Source organism: Pongo abelii, chromosome X, assembly GCF_028885655.2.
Source record: "Pongo abelii isolate AG06213 chromosome X, NHGRI_mPonAbe1-v2.0_pri, whole genome shotgun sequence".
NCBI lineage: Eukaryota > Metazoa > Chordata > Mammalia > Primates > Hominidae > Pongo > Pongo abelii.
In genome coordinates this window covers 24,897,036-24,917,760 of record NC_072008.2, presented here as the reverse complement: position 1 = coordinate 24,917,760, position 20,725 = coordinate 24,897,036, and the positions used below count along the sequence as shown (strand labels likewise).

At 38.7% G+C, this 20,725-nt stretch overlaps 1 protein-coding gene across 10 annotated transcripts in view; it reads right to left on the bottom strand.

Moving 5' to 3' along the window:
• POLA1 (DNA polymerase alpha 1, catalytic subunit) overlaps window positions 1-20,725 on the bottom strand; it is a 304,169-nt gene that overhangs the window by 186,163 nt on the left and 97,281 nt on the right. For all 10 annotated transcript variants that reach the window (XR_008518040.1, XM_009234677.4, XM_024240735.3 and 7 more), the window contains 3 exons: window positions 3,972-4,004; window positions 3,103-3,195; window positions 1,040-1,245 (listed from right to left, as the gene is read on the bottom strand). Coding sequence is in view for 9 of the 10 variants with exons in the window: in XM_009234677.4 (XP_009232952.1) it covers window positions 1,040-1,245; window positions 3,103-3,195; window positions 3,972-4,004 (332 nt within the window). In the remaining variant the exon portion in view is untranslated. The remainder of the gene's footprint in view (window positions 1-1,039; window positions 1,246-3,102; window positions 3,196-3,971; window positions 4,005-20,725) is intronic.

Here is a 20,725-nt window from a genome sequence, read left to right as displayed (position 1 = left end):
GCTTTAAAGAAAAAAATTCTTCTACTTTCAGAATTGGTCAAGGTCACAAATTAAGATGGTACATGAAGCATCTAAAAATTCTTTTTTTTTTTTTTTTGACAGAGTCTCGCTTCTTTGCCCAGGCTGGAGTGCAATGGCGCGATCTTGGCTCACTACAACCTCCACCTTCAAGGTTCAAGCGATTCTCCTGCCTCAGCCTCCCCAGTAGCTGAGATTACAGGCATGTGCCACCACACCTGGCTAATATTTGTATTTTTAGTAGAGACGGGGTTTCCCCATGTTGGCCAGGTTGGTCTCCAACTCCTGACCTCAAGTGATCTGCCTGCCTCGGCCTCCCAAAGTGCTGGGATTATGGGCGTGAGCCACTGCGCCCGGCCTAAAAATTCATTTTGAAATGGGTGCTTTATACATTAATATGACCCTTAAAAAAGCAGGTCTTATTATCACATTCTTCAGTCGCAGGTGCAAAGCTAGTCAATCATGATATTTACTAATTCTGAGGTACATACAGGATTTGAGAAGGAGCCCTTAACTTGGTATTAGTAAGAATCTTTTATATACAAATCATATGGGTGGGAACAAAGTCTCACTCCATGGCCTATTTTGAATCCCAGAACATTTTAAGCTATAAAATGGGAAAATCTTAACAATTATATTCCTAAAGAGGCTCTAGGAAGATTCAGGAGCACAAAACAAGGCACTTTCTAATAGCAACAATAGAGCAAAACAAACCAACATCAACGAAACCAACTCTATAAGGATCTGAAGTGTGAAGGTTTACCCTTACCATGAGTTAAAAACTCATGAGATGTATCTTACAGCAGGCATTTCTCACTGAGCAAATTTGGCTTTTTCTAAGTTTTAATCTACCTATAAAATTCCATTCCAAATAAGAATGATTAATAATTCTTATTAATAAGAATAATAAAAATAACAAAGAAGTGTTCTTGTGCTTGGCAGATTCATAAGCATTCTCTATATCATTCACACCTGAATTTTTAAAAGACAAACAAGAAAAGTAACTGAAAGCTGAACTCACTTTCCAGTGTCTTTAGCAAGATCACACCAATCTCTTCTAACTATATCTAATCCTTTGAGCTCCTGTTTGGTGACGTAATTCCCATCCGACATTGGCTCAACAACCAGAGCAGCGTATTTCTTTTTTTTCAGCAGCAGCAGAGACTTGAAAACCCCATCAATGTCTATTTCAAGCAGTTTGTACAACTTATTCACTTCACTTTTTACCTGTGAAAATTTCAAATATTAATATTAGCTTCTCAAACATCTAATAGGGAAAAGATGAACATGTTACAAATTCCCAAGAGTTAATCTAAACAGAACTTGAAGTCATACAACACTGGAATTTTACTTGGCTTGTATGTAACATGATATTACATTGGGTATAAAGCAAAGACACTGAAAACTGCAGGGACAAAAATAGATTAAAAAAAAAAGAGAGAGAGAGAGAGACAATAATAGATCATCCCATGCAACCAAAGGACAGGACTGGCTGGATCAGCCCCAGGTAATATATGAAAATTATGAAACAGTCCTTGTTGAATGTAAAGACAATGCATACATACAGTATTTGCCTTCAAACTATTGTTAGTTAGTGAATAGACAGTCCAACAAGTAAATATGTGACCAGAAATAAAGAAGTCAAACTTTGACTATTAAAATAATGTTTAAGACCTCTCTTAACACCTTGACTATAAGCAAAGAACTACATGATGAACAAATAAATAAAGAGTCCTCTGCTCTTTCTGACAGGGTCAAGGCACAGAACATCACCTCCAGGGAAAACACTCAACTTTTCAAGGCCCAGTATGAGTACAATGTGCCAGGCTTGCTGTCAAGTGAAGACTACCATTCAAATTCCACATATTCCAGGAGGGAAAGACAGGAAGTTGTTAGTTTGTAAGATGATATCTTAGTTTTAGTTCATGCAGACAATATCTTAACATAGCAAGTGTTTCTAAAACACTGTGAATTGTGATTGCAAATTGCTATTAAGAGGCTACAAATGATTATTTTTAAATGTCCCCTTGACTTTTCAAATATATTTTAAGTACTGCTGTAAAAATCACAGTTGTGAGTGTATATGTATGTATGTAGGTATTTATATATAAAATGCACCTGAATCCTACCAGACATATGAATCACAATGTAGTAAGTACTAACGTGAACACATCTTAAACGTATAACACTTAGACTGTTTTCAAAGGAAAAATGTATCTACCATTTAAAAAAAAAAAAAAAAAAAAAAACCTTTGAATTTCACCCTCGAAACAAACAGCTGGAATAGAAATTAAAAACAAGAGGGGGCCAGGCACAGTGGCTCATGCCTGTAATCCCAGCACTTGGGAGTACAAGGCAGGTGGATCACAAGGTCAGGAGATCAAGACCATCCTGGCCAACATGGTGAAACCCCGTCTCTCCTAAAAATACAAAAGTTAGGGGGGCGTGATGGTGCATGCCTGTAATCCCAGCTACTCAGGACGATGAGGCAGTAGAATTGCTTGAACCAGGGAGTTGGAGGTTGCAGTGAGCCGAGATCACGCCACTGCACTCCAGCCTGGCCACAAAGCGAGATTATGTGTCAAAACAAACAAACAAACAAAACAAAACAAGACAAAAAAAAAAAAAAAAAAGAGGATTGGGCACGGTGGCTCATGCCTGTAATCCCAGAACTTTGGGAGGCTAAGGTGGGAGGATCGCTTGAACCCAGGAGTTCAAAACCAGCCTGGGCAAAAAAAAATCTCTACAAAAAAAAATTTTTTTTTTAATTAGCTGGGCATGGTGGCAAGTGCCTGTGGTCCCAGCTACTCGGGAGGCTGAGGCGGGAGGATCACTTCAGCCCAGGAGGTCAATGCTTCAGTGAGCCCTGATCACACCACTGCACTCAAGCCTGGGTGACAGAGTGAGACCCTGTCTCAGAAAAAAATAATAAAGAAAGACAGAAAAATAGAAGAATTGAGAGACACCAAGTTTATTATTTTCAGAAGCACACACATTCATATATACATGAATTTATAGTGTTCCATGTCAGAAACAGAATTCACAAAAATAGGTAAAGCAGATAATTTCATAAAATTATCTCACCTTGTTTCCCAACTTAAATACTTCTTCCAGATTGGTGCTATTGGTGTTTATCATAATTGAATCTGTATCTCCATAAATAACTTCAAGATTCATCTAATGAAAAGCAAAAATTATAAAAATTAACAAAAACATAGTGACCATTACACACAATGAAACTAAAGATTTTCCATACTACAGAAATTACAGGCTCCACAGACTTTTCAAAAGTTTATGTTAATTATTATTTATATTGTCAGGGTATACAATTAAAGATTAAGCCCCTATAAACCAGAAAGGCAAGCACCCTGACATCAAGAAAATCTCTCAAATTTTCTTAAAACAGAGAGTGAAGTGGAAGGGGAATTGTGTCTAGTTTCAACTGAAACAAAATACCAAATTAAATAATGAGAAAAAAGAGAATAAAAGACTAGGAAATGGGGTCTATATTTATCCACTGTACCACATGCTTAGTGGTCATGGCAATTTAAGAAGCGGAAACATAATGGATTCTATAAATTCAGGGGCACAAATCCATATTAAATTCTTAATACAGTTGCAAACAGTATTTAGTAGAACATGAAGAGTGCCAAAAAAAATCAATCATAACAAACAACACTAGAGCACATACAGTATAAAGGCCTGGAAATAAACTCTAATTAGCACTGTTACTAATTTGTTTGAAACACTCACATATAGGCTTCAAGCAGGGGCTAGATCATATCAGCACTGGTAAAAGAAAAAAGCTGTAATCCATTAGGAGGGATTATAAATGTAAACTAGGCAACCTAAGAAGCAATTTCCAGTCTGTTTGGGTTACAATTTTCCTTGAATACAAAAACGTTACCAGTTATGGTATTTAAGTTTTATACAATGAAAATGCTCAACATTACCTTTTGTACCATCTCTTTCGTATGCATCAAAATCTAAATGAAACAAAAGTCAAGATTAATATGTTACACAATTATAAAGACATAAATAGAAGCACATAGAGATAGGTAACTCTCAGTAATTTGCCATTTCCATGTATTTCTAAAGCTCTTGAAGGTTTTCTAACAACAGCCCTTAAAATAACCATAACATCAATGTAATCTAAGTTTGCCTCTATGCTGATTCTGAGCCAGAGATATGCATGCATATATATACATATATATGTTTAATAAACACACAATAAAATATCTCTATAACATGGCAAAAAAGCAAACTATTCTCATTACTAATACTTAAATAGAACTGCATGCCTAAAAAAAGCTTAACAAAGCATTTCAAATCTGGCAATTCTTATTCATGGTATTCAGGATCTTAAAAAGTTAAAAAAAAAAAAAAAAAGCACACTACATTTAAAATTCTTCTCTAGACTAAATTCATTGAAGAAAGAGAGTAGACAGATTTTCACTATATTGCCTGGAGCTACCCCAGTACCCAGTAAAAAGGTGGGGCTCAAGAAACATTCAGTGAATGAAGATGAACATGGATATCTGTTGATAGGTCTGTCCCCAGGCCCATATAGCTACAGATCAGAGATATTTAGGTTACAATGTGGATAGAAATAAAAACTGATATAAATTATTTTCAGCCAGATCAGAAGTAACACATATTTAACAAACAGCCTCTTAAAAAATAGTAATATGACATAATTAGGACTCAGAAAGAAAGTGTGTGTGTGTGGGGGGGTGTGTTTAAAACACATGTGCTAGATGCTGTGCAAGGAACACCTTGTGCATTTTCTCATTTCATTCCCCTAGATCTCTAAGGGGTAGCTACTATTAATATCCTCTTTTGTTAGATGCCAAAAGACAAAGAGAAATTAGTGTCCTAGAATGACAAAACAAGGATATGAACCCAACCATTCTGACTCGAGTATGGGGTCTTAGTCACTCCATGCTATTGCCTCTCTGCTATCACCCATCTTTCAAAGCATCAGTCTAAAGCTGAGGTCACTTTTCTAATAGACCAAATAAAGATTTACTTCATTTATATTTCTTTCTCCTACTTCAATAGTCCTCTTTGTCAACTAAGCTCAAGCTTCATGGTGTCATTTCTTTCTCATCTTCCCTTTCTCATCTTCCCTATTACAGAGCTTTGTAAATCCTGTCTTTAGAGTATCTCTTATATCTACCCATTACTTTCCATTTTTTATTGCCCTCTCCCCTTTATTACTATCTCCCAGTTTTGTTCAGATGTTCATTGTATTAATATTACGTTCTTAGACAGGAAGCCCTTTCTCCTGCCCTGGGGATGGTGAATGGTGGTGAATTCTGATTAGGCTAAGCCAGTGGTTTTAATACTGACTGTACAGTGGAATCACCTGGGGATCTTAAAAAAAAAAAAAAAAAAATCTGGCCCCAACAGTTTTCTTACATTGCAAGCTGGCTTAAGGACCATTGGACTAAGATAATCATGGCAATTCCATTCTGGAAACAATGATCAGTTTAGGCGTGAGCATGTGAACAGAATCCTGGCCAATTAAACGTAAGGAGAATTCCTGTAGGATGCTTCTCTGAAAGGTTTTCCTTCCTGATTTGAGGGGGCAGGCGGTGGGGGACTACCTTTTTAGACTGAGGGCTGCTTGGAGCAGTGGTAACCATCACCGTGGCCATGAAGGGCCATGCCTAGGGTGCAAGCTAACATGCTGAGCAGGGCCGGCTGCAAGGTGGAAAGCACCTGACTCCATGGCAATAAGGTTGTCACTGAGGATGAACCAACTCGCATCTCTACTGGCTTTAGGTCTCATCAACTCATCCTGAATATCATTACCAATCTCCTGAATGTTTTCAATGCCTCTCCCATGCCTACAAGGTCAAGACCAAATTCTGCAACTGCACCTCAACCACTGTTCCACTTGTATGGCCTGTTATTCTTTTACATAGATCCTCTTGCTGGACAGAATAAATCTCCCAGTCTTCCAACAGTTAACTGTGTACAGACTCATATTTTCATGCCTTCACTCATGCAGTGTGTCTCCTACCCAGAATTCCTTCCCCAGTCCTTTTCCTATCATTGAATTTTACAACCCTCGGCTCAAATCCTTCTTGCATGAGCTGACTGGCCCAGCCCATACCTGTCTCTCTCCTCTCATCTGTGTTTGAATTATTTTACTAGTACTTGAATGATGCTTTATGTTATTAGCTCCCACCTACCCACCCCAAACTAGACTACAAGCTCCTGGAGGTCAGACCACATGTTTGTGCCTAAGTGCAGACTTCACTGTAATAGGAACTCAAAAAACTGTTTGCCAGGTGACTGATAGGTCCTGTAGTAATCCCAATTACTTTTCCACTAGACACTAAAATTCAGCTAACATAAAAAACACTCACTCTCCCCAACTTCATCTTCATTTTTTAACATTTAAATTACAGGGAAATGCATTGTGGGAGAATACTTGACAATTCCTTTAGGGAAAGGGCAATAATGAGACCAACCCAAGGCAAATTAATCACAGTGAGGACAGAATTACTTATCAAGAGTCCTCTTTACCCTCTGCCTCTTAGAGTTAGCTAGGCTTAGCTTTCCTCATCACAATGGACAACACCATAACGTAACTGTTACCTCAATAAAATACCTGAGGAGCAGTTTGTCAACCTTTTACTACAACTCCACATATTCAATAACCAATTTCTTCTACTCTTGTTTCACAACATGAACCAAATCTACTATGTCATCCCTGAATGTACCTTCAATGTGAACTGGCAACCTTCACCTTTCAGATCCATCATCCACCCCTACTCCATCCTGCCACCAACTCACCACCATTGCCATGCATAACCTGAGAACTGCTACCAAAACAATTTTCTCTTTGGTGGCAGAAATCTTTTGATGGATGTCTTTTTTTGCAGAAAGGGTAAACTATAGATTATGCCGCAACTGCTTTTTTCACCTAGCACTTATCCTAGAGGTTATTTCAAATTCACACATAAAGAGCTGCCTTATTCTTTTTTAATGACTACATAGTACCCCACTGTATAAATAGAACATAATTTATTTAACTAGTGTTCTATTAATGAACATATAGGTTGTTTCTACTCTTTACCATTACAACCATACTTCAACAAATAATCCCTATACATGCGTAATTTACAAATCTGCCAGTAACAAGATAAATTACTACAAGTGGGTGTGCTGGGTCAAAGGTTATGTTTCAAATTTTTAAAATAAATATAACCCAATAGCTATCTATAGAGGTTGTACCGATTTCTGTGGACCTCACCATCTTTTCAGTGGGCCTCACCAGTAGCTGATGATAATGTTCCGTCTCAGGTTCAAGGTCCTCACCACAGTTTGTCAACTCTTCAGCCCATTCTATACAAGACAACCCACAACCAGTCTGACCCCTAACCTCTCATGTTTCTTCACGAAGCAGTTCTAGATGGTGGGTATCACAGTGACCTCTCTAGTCCAATGCTTATCCAAGTGCTAATGAGCAGAAACACTCCAAAGCTGCCCTCAAGTCCAGCCCTCAATTCAAACTGCTCACTGGGGAGGGCTCAGCTGTTATCTACCCAGGGAGCTACCAAATTCTTACTATCTACCAGAAGGCCTGTTACATGGGAGCTGTTAATAAATATTTATAGAATGCTAAGTGAATAATCCTAAGGGGTACACAGTATTATAAATCCCAACTGACAGATGAGGAAAATCAGGCTCTGAGATTTTGCCCAAAAGCTTGATCCAGAAGCTAGACTTTATGTTTCACTTTCTTTTCATTATGTCCCACTACCTTCTTAAAAAAAAAAAAAAAAAAAACAAACCCACAAAAAACAAAAAACCTCATACCACATAAATGTTCTAGAAGTCAACAATCAAAAACTTCTACATTACAGGTATTTTCCCCATTGAAGAAACACTTTTTAAAAATAGCCACAAGTACCCAGAAAGGTCTACTAGACACAAGGTACAATGATTACAAGATGACCATTCATAAGTTCACTTTGAAGTGACAAGTGTAATATTAAAGCTGCCCATTCTGACAGAAAATCATTTTGTAAGTGCTAACGGCTAGAAAACAGGGCTTTAAAGGCTTGCTAAATTCATTAATAAGGCAGTCTGCAGTTATCTGATTTCACAGCAACACCTGCATATTTATCTACTCATTACCAATTGGATGATGGAATTTTTTCAAGCACATTTCAAAAATCTGCCAACTTCAAGTGTAAAAAAATAAACTTTGTGGTTAATTTTTCCCTTAACAAAGTACAGCTGTTGAGAATAATTGTTCAAGATCTTACCCTGTAATGTCAACTGCAGCAGAACAAAGAGTATTTAATTAGCAAATCTATCCAGTAATTCAACACCTATTATATAAAATGCCTTCGTGATTTTATTCAGGATAATTTGCTAAGAGGGTTATTACTGACATTCAGATGGAATTTAAAATTCCTACGCAAGTCGAGTCATAATAGCAGTAATGATCTCCCCAATCAGGAGACTCGGTGTCACACAAGGCTCTCTTGCAATGCAGCAGCCGATTTCCTGACTTCTTAATTCCTGGGCTCAGCTCAGTGAGAGCCCTTCACGCCGATATTTCAGTCAGCAATACATCTTTAATGGGACTCTATTAAAATAACTAGAACAAAAATGACTTTTTTTTGGTTAAAAAGAATGACAGCACTGCCATCATATCAATCATTGCAGGCTTTGCAGAACAGTGCCGTTAGGGGAAAAGAGGAGGGGGAAATAGGAAAGGGGTGGAGGTGGGGAGAGCAATAATTAAAATAATACAAAAAGGAATTTTAACCCCAGTCTGAGCTTCTGAAGGCTGGAAAAGGGTAGTGGGAACTAGAAAGGAAATTTAGATGTGTATCAAAAATTGTTTTCTAAAGAAAATGTGTTCATGAATATACCCACGATATGGTTTACTAAGCAGAAAGATGTTTTTTGTGTGTGCCAAGGTTAACAACAGCAATAACCTAAGACCAACTACTACTAAGATGTGTATTTGTAGGTTCTCCTAATAAGTTCAGGACAACACCCGAGTCTTTGTATTTTGTTAAAATAGAATACTGTTGTATTACAATGCATCCAAAGGTTATGAAATGTTTTTAGATGCTATTACAGACTAAAAGAGTATTTATTAATACTAAACAACAGAGAGAAAACACCAGCTTTCCACAGCTTAAAAAAAAAGTTTCAAGGTCGTATTCCGAAAACATGTCTACTATAGTATTACATATTAACGAGAAACCCACTTTGATGTATGATGCAGATATTAAACACAAAGAAAATCCTACAAGTTAAGAAAATGTTGAGTAAGGTGAAATTCTAAACAAATAATGCACAAACAGAATGACAACTGAAATCTCAATGGCTTCAGGATTCTTCCATTACCGATGATATAAAATTAGAAATAAACTGCAAATTAAACAATACATTAGCATAACAGGGGTAGTAAAATATAAATGGTTTTGAAGGCTAGGAAAGAGAAAGGCAGGTGAAATATTAATATAAATATTATGATATTTGATAATCCAACCATTACCTAAGCATTCCACATTCCAAATTTCAGCAACTGCCAAACAGGACTCAGTGCTACTCAGTTCTCCCACTTGATGAACATTTATTTCATCCTTATTCTATTAGATTGTCTTTTTCCTATTCTCTGTTATTCTTAGATTTGTGTCTTCTCTAAAAATGTTCAAGAAATACGGGCTATGGATTTAATAAGCATGGTACTTTCTGTCTTCACTAGTTAACACTTTTGTGATACTGGGCTACTTATTGCCTTTAAACCTTAGTTTTACTTTCTCTAAAATTGGGGTGATATTACCACCTTGTTCCCTGAGCTAGGTAAGAATAAAAAGAACCATAGGCTTAAAAAGTGCTTTGCAAAGATAAAATGTTATACAAATATTCGTTTTTGTTCTTTTTTTTTTTTAAGTCTAGAGTCTGAAATCAGAGCACTTGTTTAAACTGCCAATTACCAGCTAAGTGATTTGGGACCAAGCTGGTTTCCCTTTCTAGGTCTCAATATCCTCATTTATAAAATGAAGAGGTTGAGATTCCTCACAGATCTAAAAATCTAGAATCCAACTATGACATGTAGAAATGTCTCTTCATTATATTTGATTGGTTTGTATTTCAATCACATTTACTTCTTCAGTATTAGGAAACTGAGGTACTAGTGTACCTAACAAGGATAATTAGCACTGTGAGGATATATTTCCATATTCTAGGTTGCTTTTGAGGGCTATGTGGTTGTAAAATAACTAGAAACATGTAAGTTCTCACAAGTTGTCTGGATACATCTTTATGCACTTAATGTGAGTGGGTATATTTAAATACATAATAACATCCAACACCTGTTGAGATCTCTTTTCCACACTTAGGGGGTATATATACACATCTACATATATATCAAGATTTCTCAACTTCAGTACTATTAACATTTTAGGCTGAATAATTATTTATTATAAGGAGCTATCCTGTGTCTATTGTGGGATGTTTAGCAGCATCCCTAGCCCCTACCCACTAGATTTCATCAGTAGTATGAGTGTACACATGTGCCCCTGTGCTCTCCTTCTCTCCAGCTGTGACAACCAAAATTGTGTCCAGATATTGCCAAGCACTTCCTAGGAAGAGCAAAACTGCACCGGTTGAGAATCAGTGATACACACTGATGACAGCGTTTTCTCTCTCCAGGCACACATTCAACTGTTGGTCCCATAGGCATTCATTCTAAATCCCACCCATCTCCTCCAAACCCTTAACCAGGTCCAAACATGATAATTGGCCCCTCCAGAAACCTTCGACCAGAAGAAAGGACTGGTTTCCTTTCTATCTTTTATTTTTCTTTTCTTTTTTTGTTTGTTTGTATTTTTTTTGAGATGGAGTCTCTCTCTGTCGCCCAGACTGGGAGTGCAGTGGCACGATCTCGGCTCACTGCAAACTCTACCTTCCAGGTTCAAGCAATTCTCCTGCCTCAGCCTCCTGAGTAGCTGGTATTTCAGGCAGGCGCCACCACGCCCAGCTAATTTTTGTATTTTTAGTAGAGACGGGGTTTCACCATGTTGGCCAGGTTGGCCTGGAACTCCCGACCTCAGGTGAGCCACCTTCCTCGGCCTCCCAAAGTGCTGGGATTACAGGCATGAGCCACCGCACCTGGCCCCAAATGGTTTCCTTTCTAATCCAATGAGCCCACATATGCTACACTAACTATACTGCATCTTTCCAATGTGGCACCTTTTCTGCATTCCCATGTTCTTCCTTCAGACACCCATCACTCTCTCAGCCTACTTGTCTCTAGCATCACTACCTCCCAAGCCAATCTTCACACTTTGCCAGTGTTCTTTCTATAATAAAATGTACTTCTTGAAATAAAATTCAAACCCCTGAGCCTGTCCTTGAGACTCATCTAGTTGAGGCCTATCTCATCTTCTAACACTTCCTACATGCACCTTCAATCCAGCCCTCTCAAAATACTTTAGGTTCATTAAACAGGCTGTGCTTTTCTTCTTGCTTCTGTGTTTTTACATGCTGTTTCCCCAAGTGGTTAAAAATGTGAGTTGAGAAGTTAGGCTGTGTGATGGTTAATTTTATATGTCAACTTGGCTAAGTCACGGTACCCAGATATTTGGTCAAACACCAGTCTAGATGTCACTGTAAAGGTATTTTTTTTTAAATGAGATTAACATTTAAATCAGTTGACTTTGAGTACAGCAGTATATCCACCACAGTGGGAGCGGGCCCCATCGAATCAGTTGACGGCCCTAAAAGAAAAAGATTGAGGTCCCTCAAGGGAGAAGGAATTCTGCTGCAGACCGCTTTCGAACTGTAGCTGAAACATCAACTCTTCCCTGGGCTGGCCGGCCTGCCCTACAGATTTCAGACTTGACAGCCTCCTGACAGCCTCCATAATAAATGACACACACACACACACACACACACACACACACACACACACCCACACACCCACACCCACACACACCCACACCCACACACCCACCCACACACACACACACACACACACACACACACACACACACACACACACACACCCTCTCCTAATGGCTCTGTTTCTCTGGAAAACCCTAATATAGGCTAGCTGGGTTCAAAGCCTAATAGGACTGCTAATAAGCTGTGCGATGACCTCAGGCAAACAATATAACCTCTCTAACCTTCCAATTCCTCAACTGTAAAATGGAGATAGCAACTGAAGCTTCCTAATAGGGCTTCTGTGAGCATTAAATTTAACAATGTATATACTTTGTTTTCTATGGTCTCTGGGACATAAGAGCTCAATAAATGTTAGGGGTTATTATTACCTAACATCTACTTATTTCACAAGGAACTTAATACTGTCAGAAAAGCCTTCTCGAGACTCCCCAGCCGAATGATATTAACGAATATCCTAGTCCTATGTATCCCCCAAAGTACTCTGTGCATACCACAACACACCACTCTATTACAAAAGGTAAGACTGAGAGACCATAAGCAAATTATAGGCAGAGATCATATCATGGGCATTAAACCTAACGAAATGCCTGGCACAAAGTAATAATTCAATAAATATTTATTTTTTAGGCTCTAGTAAAAGGAGGAAAACTCCTAGTGGTCCAGCTTGAGAAGAGCAAACCATTATCGATCAGTAAGTGCATCCCCACAACAACAGGACCCTAAAGTTGATTACAAAAAGCAGCAATTAAGCCCACGCACAGTACACATTTAAATGCTGGCTTTTTCCATGCAAGAAATGAAGAGTGAATCAGTTTTGATCCCACCTTCAAACACAATGCATGTTATATAAACAAATATTCACTCAAGAGAAAAGAAATTTCTATTCCAATGACAAAGGCCCATTAATTATAAACTTGACTATAAGTGTACCTCTCCCATACAACTATAGTTTCCAGATAAACTGATTTTGTTTTAAATCCTTAATTTACAACCTAGACCTTCTGGTAGCGCATGTATGAAGAATATAAAACACACTGAATAAACAACAATTTCTGAAAGGCTTCTCCTCCCAAAAAGACAAATTTAATACTATTTATGAGTATCTCTCCATTATTGCCCTACAATTTGACAGGGCTATTATCTTGATCCCAAAACTTAAAATACCACAAACTATGCCTTTGAATGTGTGAAAGGAAAAGTGAATTTCTTCCCTGTCTAATAATTTCTTGTCCCCAGCATGACTATTTATTCATCCTGTGGATTCTTAAAAACCCACTTTACATGCTGACTTTTAATAACTCAGTTTTCACCTTTAAAGAAACCTTCCTTTCACAACATTCTTATTCTCCATTCCTCCTTCCACTCCAACCTCCAGTTTAGAAGCTCATGTCCTATATGTTTCACTTGAATTTACAAGTATTGCTGCCATTCTTGGGGTTATATCTGACACAGGACAGTGGACAGCTTGTAGAGCTGGCCTTAAAGCACACTTGAACCAAATCTACTCACTGACACAAGAGCTCAATATGAGCCTATACAATCTTAAATATTATATCCCCAGTTAAAAAAAAAAAACCTAAGATACTAAAATTAAAACTGGAACAGTAGGTATTAACCTAAGGTCAAGAAATCTGAAAATCCCCTGAAACTGTCAGCAAAGATTTGAATGTGTGCTTACGTGCATTTTTCTAGAAAGAAGATCCACATATTTAATCAAACTTGAAATTCTGATTTGTTTAAATATAAGTACCATTGAGGATGCTCCAATTCACCATAAGAATAGAACTTTCAGATTTCTTAATTTTCATTAAGACTAGAAACACACTCACCCAAAGGTCCTTGACCCTTGCTTTTGAGGTGGATGTTTTCAGCCCCTACCTACAGTTTATTTTGCTCACAGAAACATGTACATGTGAAAAGGCTCAGAGATTTGGCTTCCTGACTGACTCCTCATATAACTCATCCAGGGGGGCTAATTAAGACACGGCCAAACTATGACCATGCTTTAGTGAATATCAGCACTCAAGCAAGTTTCACACAACCTGATTAAAATTGACTCAAAGTGTCTTACTTCAGTAATCACTTACACGGAATGAATTTTACATTAGTGGGATCAAGCATGCACCAGGCCTCAGTGGAAATGAAAAGGGCTTATAGTAATAGGATTTATAAACCCACCCATTAGGTTAATGGCTAAATGATTTACATGTAACTTTCTCCCCCACCCCGCCTTCCCTCACCCTTTAACTCAGTAAAAACTATGCTTGGCATTTTCCACTGCAGTGCCACACACAAAGGAAATAGCCTTTCTATTTTGGGACATTCTAATTTCTAATAATGGCTTGGGTAGCTACCATTAACTCTTTCAAAGCACAAATAATTGACTAATAAAATTAAGTATTCTATAAGGCCTAAAAGTGCTTAATTGATCATAATTGTCTATTTGAGAAGAAGGCGTCAGGCTGGCTATGCTCAGATAATGAAGTTGGGCAATTCTGAAGCACTGCAATCAGTGTAATACAGCTAAAAAGGACATTGGCATTTTCTAGAATCTGTAACATTTTCTTTATAACTAAGGTCATGGGAAAATCTGACCAGAAAACTTTGAGCTCCCAGCTCCCACAAATGGCAGATTTAACAAGTTGTCCCTTGTCATTACTAAGCACCTGGTCTGAAGCTCAATCCTGGAAGAGCACACAGCTGGTAGTCTGGAGAACCTGAAGTTGGACAGTGACCAAGGTGGTGCTGTCACCATTTTGACAGAAGCATTCTGATTTCTAGAAAGCTCCTTTTTAGGATCAGTGTGTGACAAAATAGCCATTGGAGTGTCCATAATTACTCTCTTCTTCAAATGAAGTGAGACGAGGGAGAACATTTTAAGCCCAACACCTCAGAGGGTAATTCCCTTGCTCAGTACCAGAGCTAAATACTAAATTATGTTCTATCATGACCACACTTTCTAGACGGCCTCTTAAAGCAACTCTTTATTTTTTTACAAAGTGGCATCTCTTGCCCACTTCCATTCTACTGTAAGTTCAACAAACAGATTCTATGAGCTAGCTATGATTAAAATACAGAGGGGTCACACTTTAAAAAAAATCTTCTGAGAAAGACGGTCTAGTTTTAGGGAAATGTAAATGTGTTCAACTGTCCAGAGAAACATGTGTTGTAGACACATGTTCAGGCATGCCTCTAGAATAAATACAGTTGACCCTTGAACGATGCGGAGGTTAGGGGCACCAATCCCCTTGCAGTCAAAAATCCATGTATAACTTTTGACTCCCTTAAAACTTAACTACTAATAGTCTACCGTTGACCAGAAACCTTGCCAATAATATAAATGGTTAACGCATTATTTCGTATGTTTATATGTATTATATACATATAAACAACAAACTAGAGAAAAATTGTTCTTCTTACAATATGAAGGTGGGCAATAAACTAGAAAAAAATGGTTTCTTACAATAAACTATAGAAAAAAATGTTACTAAGAAAATTATAAGGAAGATAAAATATCTTTACTATTCATTAAGTGGAAGTAGATCATCATAAGGGTCTTCATCCTCATCATCTTCATGTTGAGTAGGGCTGAGGAGGAGGAGGGGCTGGTCTTGCTGACTCTGGGGTGGCAGAGGTGGAAGAACATTTATGTATAGGTGGACTCACACAGTTCAAACTCATGTTGCTTAAGGGTCAACTATATATTTAAGAATCAATCAAATGACATATTCCCATTTATCAATCACATTTTCTCCTGTCCCATTATATTCTATAATTTCGCTAGGAAGAATCCAGAGAAATTTTGAATCAAACAAAGATCAAGTTGAGAAAAGTAATTTAGGATGGAGATACAGAATATGAAGAAGCAATATAAAGGATATATGAGGTTTGGCTACTCACTGCTTTAAAAAAAAGCAATCTCCTTCACTTTTGAACTTTGTGCTTTTTTTTGGAAACAGGGTCTCACTGTGTCACCCAGAATGGAGTACGCTGGGGCAATCTTGGGTCACTGCAGCCTTGACCTCCTGGGCTAAAGCAATCCTCCCACATCACCCTCCCAAGTAGCTGGGACTATAGGCGCACCCCACCAAGCCTGGCTAATTTTTTTTTTTTAAAGACAGGGTCTCACTATATTGCCTACCCTGGTCTCAAACTCCTGGACTCAAGCAATCCTCCCACCTCAGCCCCACAAAGTGCTGGGATTACAGGTGTAAGTCACTGCACCCAGTCTGTGCATTTCCACTCTCTAATTTGGCCAAGGCTCAAGAATTTGATATGAATTATAGGAAGCACTATATTCTCTTGTCATTTAGAACCTTAAGAAGGAACTCATTCATTCAAACACCAATAGTATTTACTAAACTCTTCTCATGTGCTAGGTGTAGGTCATAGGGAACACAACTGTGAATGATTCAGACATGATCCCTTCCCTCTTATAGGGCATAACCTCCATTAGAGCAGAGAACCAAATAGGCAATTGGAAAATACACACATACTACATACACACACATGTACATAACAGGGGCTCCTGGGCCAGGAGTTAGAGAAAAGTCCATAAAAACAGATAATGTATAAGGGGAAGGTGAGTATAGGGAATAACAGGAAAAGGAGGATGGAAGAACAGTGTTTGTGAAGATGCAAAGAACACAGGGAAACGCTGAATGGTGAGTAAAAAAAAAAAATTAAGTTTTAAAAAAAGTTTTAAAAAACAAAAAAAAAGTTTTTTGTTTTTTTTTTACAAAGGCAAAGAAAATAAAATGTATGGTTGAGGCTAGAATGTTCAGGGGAAATGGAGAGAGGGTGGGAGAGACGCCCAATTGTGAAGGGCCTTGTAAGTCACATTAAGGACTTTAAACTGGGGAGTGGCATAAGCAGATTGGCAGTTTAAAGAGTTCTCTCTGGCTATAAAACATCTGGAGAATACTTGAGGGGGGCAGTGTCCAGGGAGATGTAATGAGGCCTGAATAGCATAAATGCAGTGACACTGGAGATAAAGAATCACAGATATTTAGCAAGTGGAATCTACAGGACTTGGCACTGGGCTGGATTTGAGGCATTAGGAAGAGACAGGAGTCAAGAATGATACCCATGTTCCTGGCTTAACAACTGGGTAAACAGTGTCATCATTCACTGAGACAGGGAATCAGGGAGGGGAAACAGGTTGGCAAGCAGAATTGCAAGGGCAGTTTTGGAACTGAATAGGATATGCCTGTGGAACATCTCAATGGAGATCACAGAGAAGCAGACAGAAGCTAAGACGTTCAGCAGAGGGGATGTAAGGAATTTCAGGTATAAGAAATTCAACGCTTAACAGGGATGCAATATATTAATATCAATAAACCAAAGCAATATCAGCATGCAGACAATAACAGAACTCTTTGAAATGCTTGGCACAGCTCACTGAAGGGGTAGCCAGAGAAAAGGGAGACTAGGCAAGTTAGCACCAAAAACCATGGTAGTGGTGCTAGAGTGGCAGGTGCTCTACGGTTCTCCTGATTCCTCATTCCTCCTCTAGTACCTCCTGTTCCCTTTGAGCTATCAGATCTCCATTCTTTCTGTTACTATTGGCAGGTGTCACACAAACCAGGGGCCACTAGAAAATCTGATGCAGGTTGCCATAGTCAGACAGTCAGGCACCACACAGTGACCTTTAATGAGAATGATGCTAACAGGTGGCTAGTGCTTAATACAAATAATTGTATTAAGCCTCTGAACAAGGTCAAAAAAGGAGAGCACCTTGCTTTGTCATGTGCAACCAAAACTACAAGCTGTGGCTTAACAAACAGCAGGCAAAACCTTTGCAATAGCTCCCCTCCTTGAGGCCATGTTGATGGGTTCAACAGGGAGACTGAACACCAATCAAGTCACAAGAGCCTCCTAGAGCCCTCTACACCTACATAACCATAACCACCCTTTTCACTGCCTCTCTTCTGCACTGGAGAGGAGGAGAGAGGTGGGGGTAGTTCTATTTTATGTTAAGTTTGGTGCCATTTGCTAGCAGTTACCATTTATACTTGTTCAATAAAGATAAGTATACCCTTCCAGAGAAACTAAGTCATAAGTGATTAAATTAATTGCTTTTGTCACTAATTAGATTTTATAACATCAAATGTCTCACAGTTTTCATGGACCTTTAACCTCAGAGCAAGCCACTGTTCAGACACAATAGACAGCTGTGGGGTGGATGGGGGTGGGAGGAGCCTATGCAACCTTTTCGGAAAGACAAACACCTCTATCATGGCCCAGAAATTCCACTGGGTGGTAAGAAGCCAGGAGTCCTGTGACCTGCAGTGGGAACCCATGTGCTGATCTACAGTCTTTCTCCTTGACCTTTACATCCAAAAAAAAAAAAAAAAAAAAATCTTTCTTTCTCTTGGAGACAACTTCCTCTACTCCCATCCTCTTAAACCTTGTGACTGCAAATGGCATGGCTAGAACGAGCCACACACCACTGGCATGTCTGTACCCAGATAAAGAATCTAAGCAATAGATCCGATTCCTGTCAGCTGCAAAACAGCCAGCATTTCAGCTGCTTCTCATTCTTTATTTTTAAATGGCAGGATGGGCTCAAGGGCATGGTGGCCTGTCACCCAAGAAGAGATTAAAGATTAAAAAAGATAAAACCAACACCATTGAGGGTATACAAATTCACAGGAGACTGGGAGTTGAAAAAGTGCTACAGAAACGCACATAAAACATTTACAAACCAGTTATAAGTGTGTTTCTCTTAGTGACATGGTAGAAGGAAACTGATTACAGGAGCAAGAGAAGAATCAAACCAACTACAGATTAGTTCCTAGTCAATGGGACTAACAGAATAATTCTCCAGCTGCTAATTTTTAAAATACTTACTTTCAGAACCCAGAGCATTAAAACATTGGAATGTGCTCTCAACAATCAAGTTTCCTAGTCAATCGGTCCTCCAAACCAAAGAGCATGTAAAATTAAATGTAAGTCAATAAAATTTAAAGAATATGGTTAGGAAGAAGAACTTACCTATGCAGAATACAAAATGTGATTTCTTTTTTCCCCTATACCACTACCATCACCACCAGATAATTCTCAACTAATTCTTACAAGCTGAAGACCAACTTGGATTTTGATGTATAAACTGCTTTTGACGATATTTCATTTTAAACAGATAAACACTTTTTAAAAAAAAAATGCAAGCCGAAGACACCCTTTTGAGAAACTAAGAAAACAGATGTGGAAGCCATTTGTTTAGATGAAGAGGAATTTTCGCTTTTATAGGAATACAATGATTCATGAAGAGGAAAAAAGTCTGTCATCAAGTTTACTTCAATAGATACTCTTGGGTTTGAGGCAGTTTTCTAAATATGGCCATTGCTTTTCTTCACATCTCATCTCTCCTGAAATATCTCAAACTACCACTAACAAACATTACTTTTATTGTCTTTGTTCTTTTAAATTTTCTGCTTAGTTAATATATTGTGCAGGGGAAAAACCACAACTCTGGTACTACAGCATTACATACTTGCTTTTATTGCTTAGGTAGCGGTACAAAATACTTACTGCTTTGTTGATCTATCACAAATATGTCAGCTTGAGAATATTACAACAGGAATACAAGAAACCCTAACAATAACTTCTTATATAACAGCTCTCCTCAACCCCAAAACAGATGGAATAAGAGAATAGTGAAGTTTTCCTAAGAAGTTCTAACAAAGAGAAAAATCACCTTTCTTGGTTTGTATTTAGTGGAGATGCTAAGAAGAATTAAACAGGGAAGGCCGGGCGCGATGGCTCACGCCTGTAATCCCAGCACTTTGGGAGGCCAAGGTGGGTGAATCACTTGAGGTCAGGAGTTTGAGACCAGCCTGGCCAACATGGTGAAACACCATCTCTACTAAAAAAATACAAAAATTAGCCAGGTGTGGTGGCACACACCTATAGTCCCAGCTACTCGGGAGGCTGGGGCAGGAGAATCATTTGAACCCGGGAGGTGGAGGTTGCAGTGAGCCGAGATCACACTACCGCACTCCAGCCGCCTGTGCAATAGAGAGAGAGAGACTCAGTCTCAAAAGAAAAAGAAAAAGAAACAAAAGGGCATTAGGAAGGGCAACAGGTCTCTTCTGAGGGGATGGCAGGGTCCATCCACCCACAATCAAGAGGCTCTCTTCGGACGGGCACAGTGGCTCACGCCTGTAATCCCAGCAATTTGGGAGACTGGCGCGGGCAGATCACCTGAGGTCAGGAGTTCAATACCAGCCTGGCCAACATGGTGAAACCCCATCTCTACTAAAAATACAAAAATTAGCCAGGCATGGTTGTAGGCACCTGTAATCCCAGCTACTTGGGAGGCTGAGGCAGGAGAATTGCTTGAACCAGGGAGGCAGAGGTTGCAGTGAGCAGAGATGGCGCCACTGCATTCTAGCCTGGGCAACAGAGCGAGACTCTGTCTCAAAAAAACAAAACAAACAAAAAAAAGAGACTCTCTTCATATAACAGCCCTCCTATGACTAGCACCAGAGTTCACATAATTTTCCTATGATTTCACTATAATTGCCCACATTTTTGTGAACAATCCCTTTATCAAATCCTATTAATCCCAGTGTCATCTCTTTCCTGCCAGGATCTTGACTGATAGACCAAATAAATTTTAAAACAAACAAACAAAAAAAAGCAGTTTTGAAATGTCTTCTTGAAACCTCATCCTCCTGAAAGTAGACTCACATGAAGCAACACCTTTTGAAAATCTAGGCCTTTTTTTTTTTTTGAGAGGGAATCTATCTCTTTT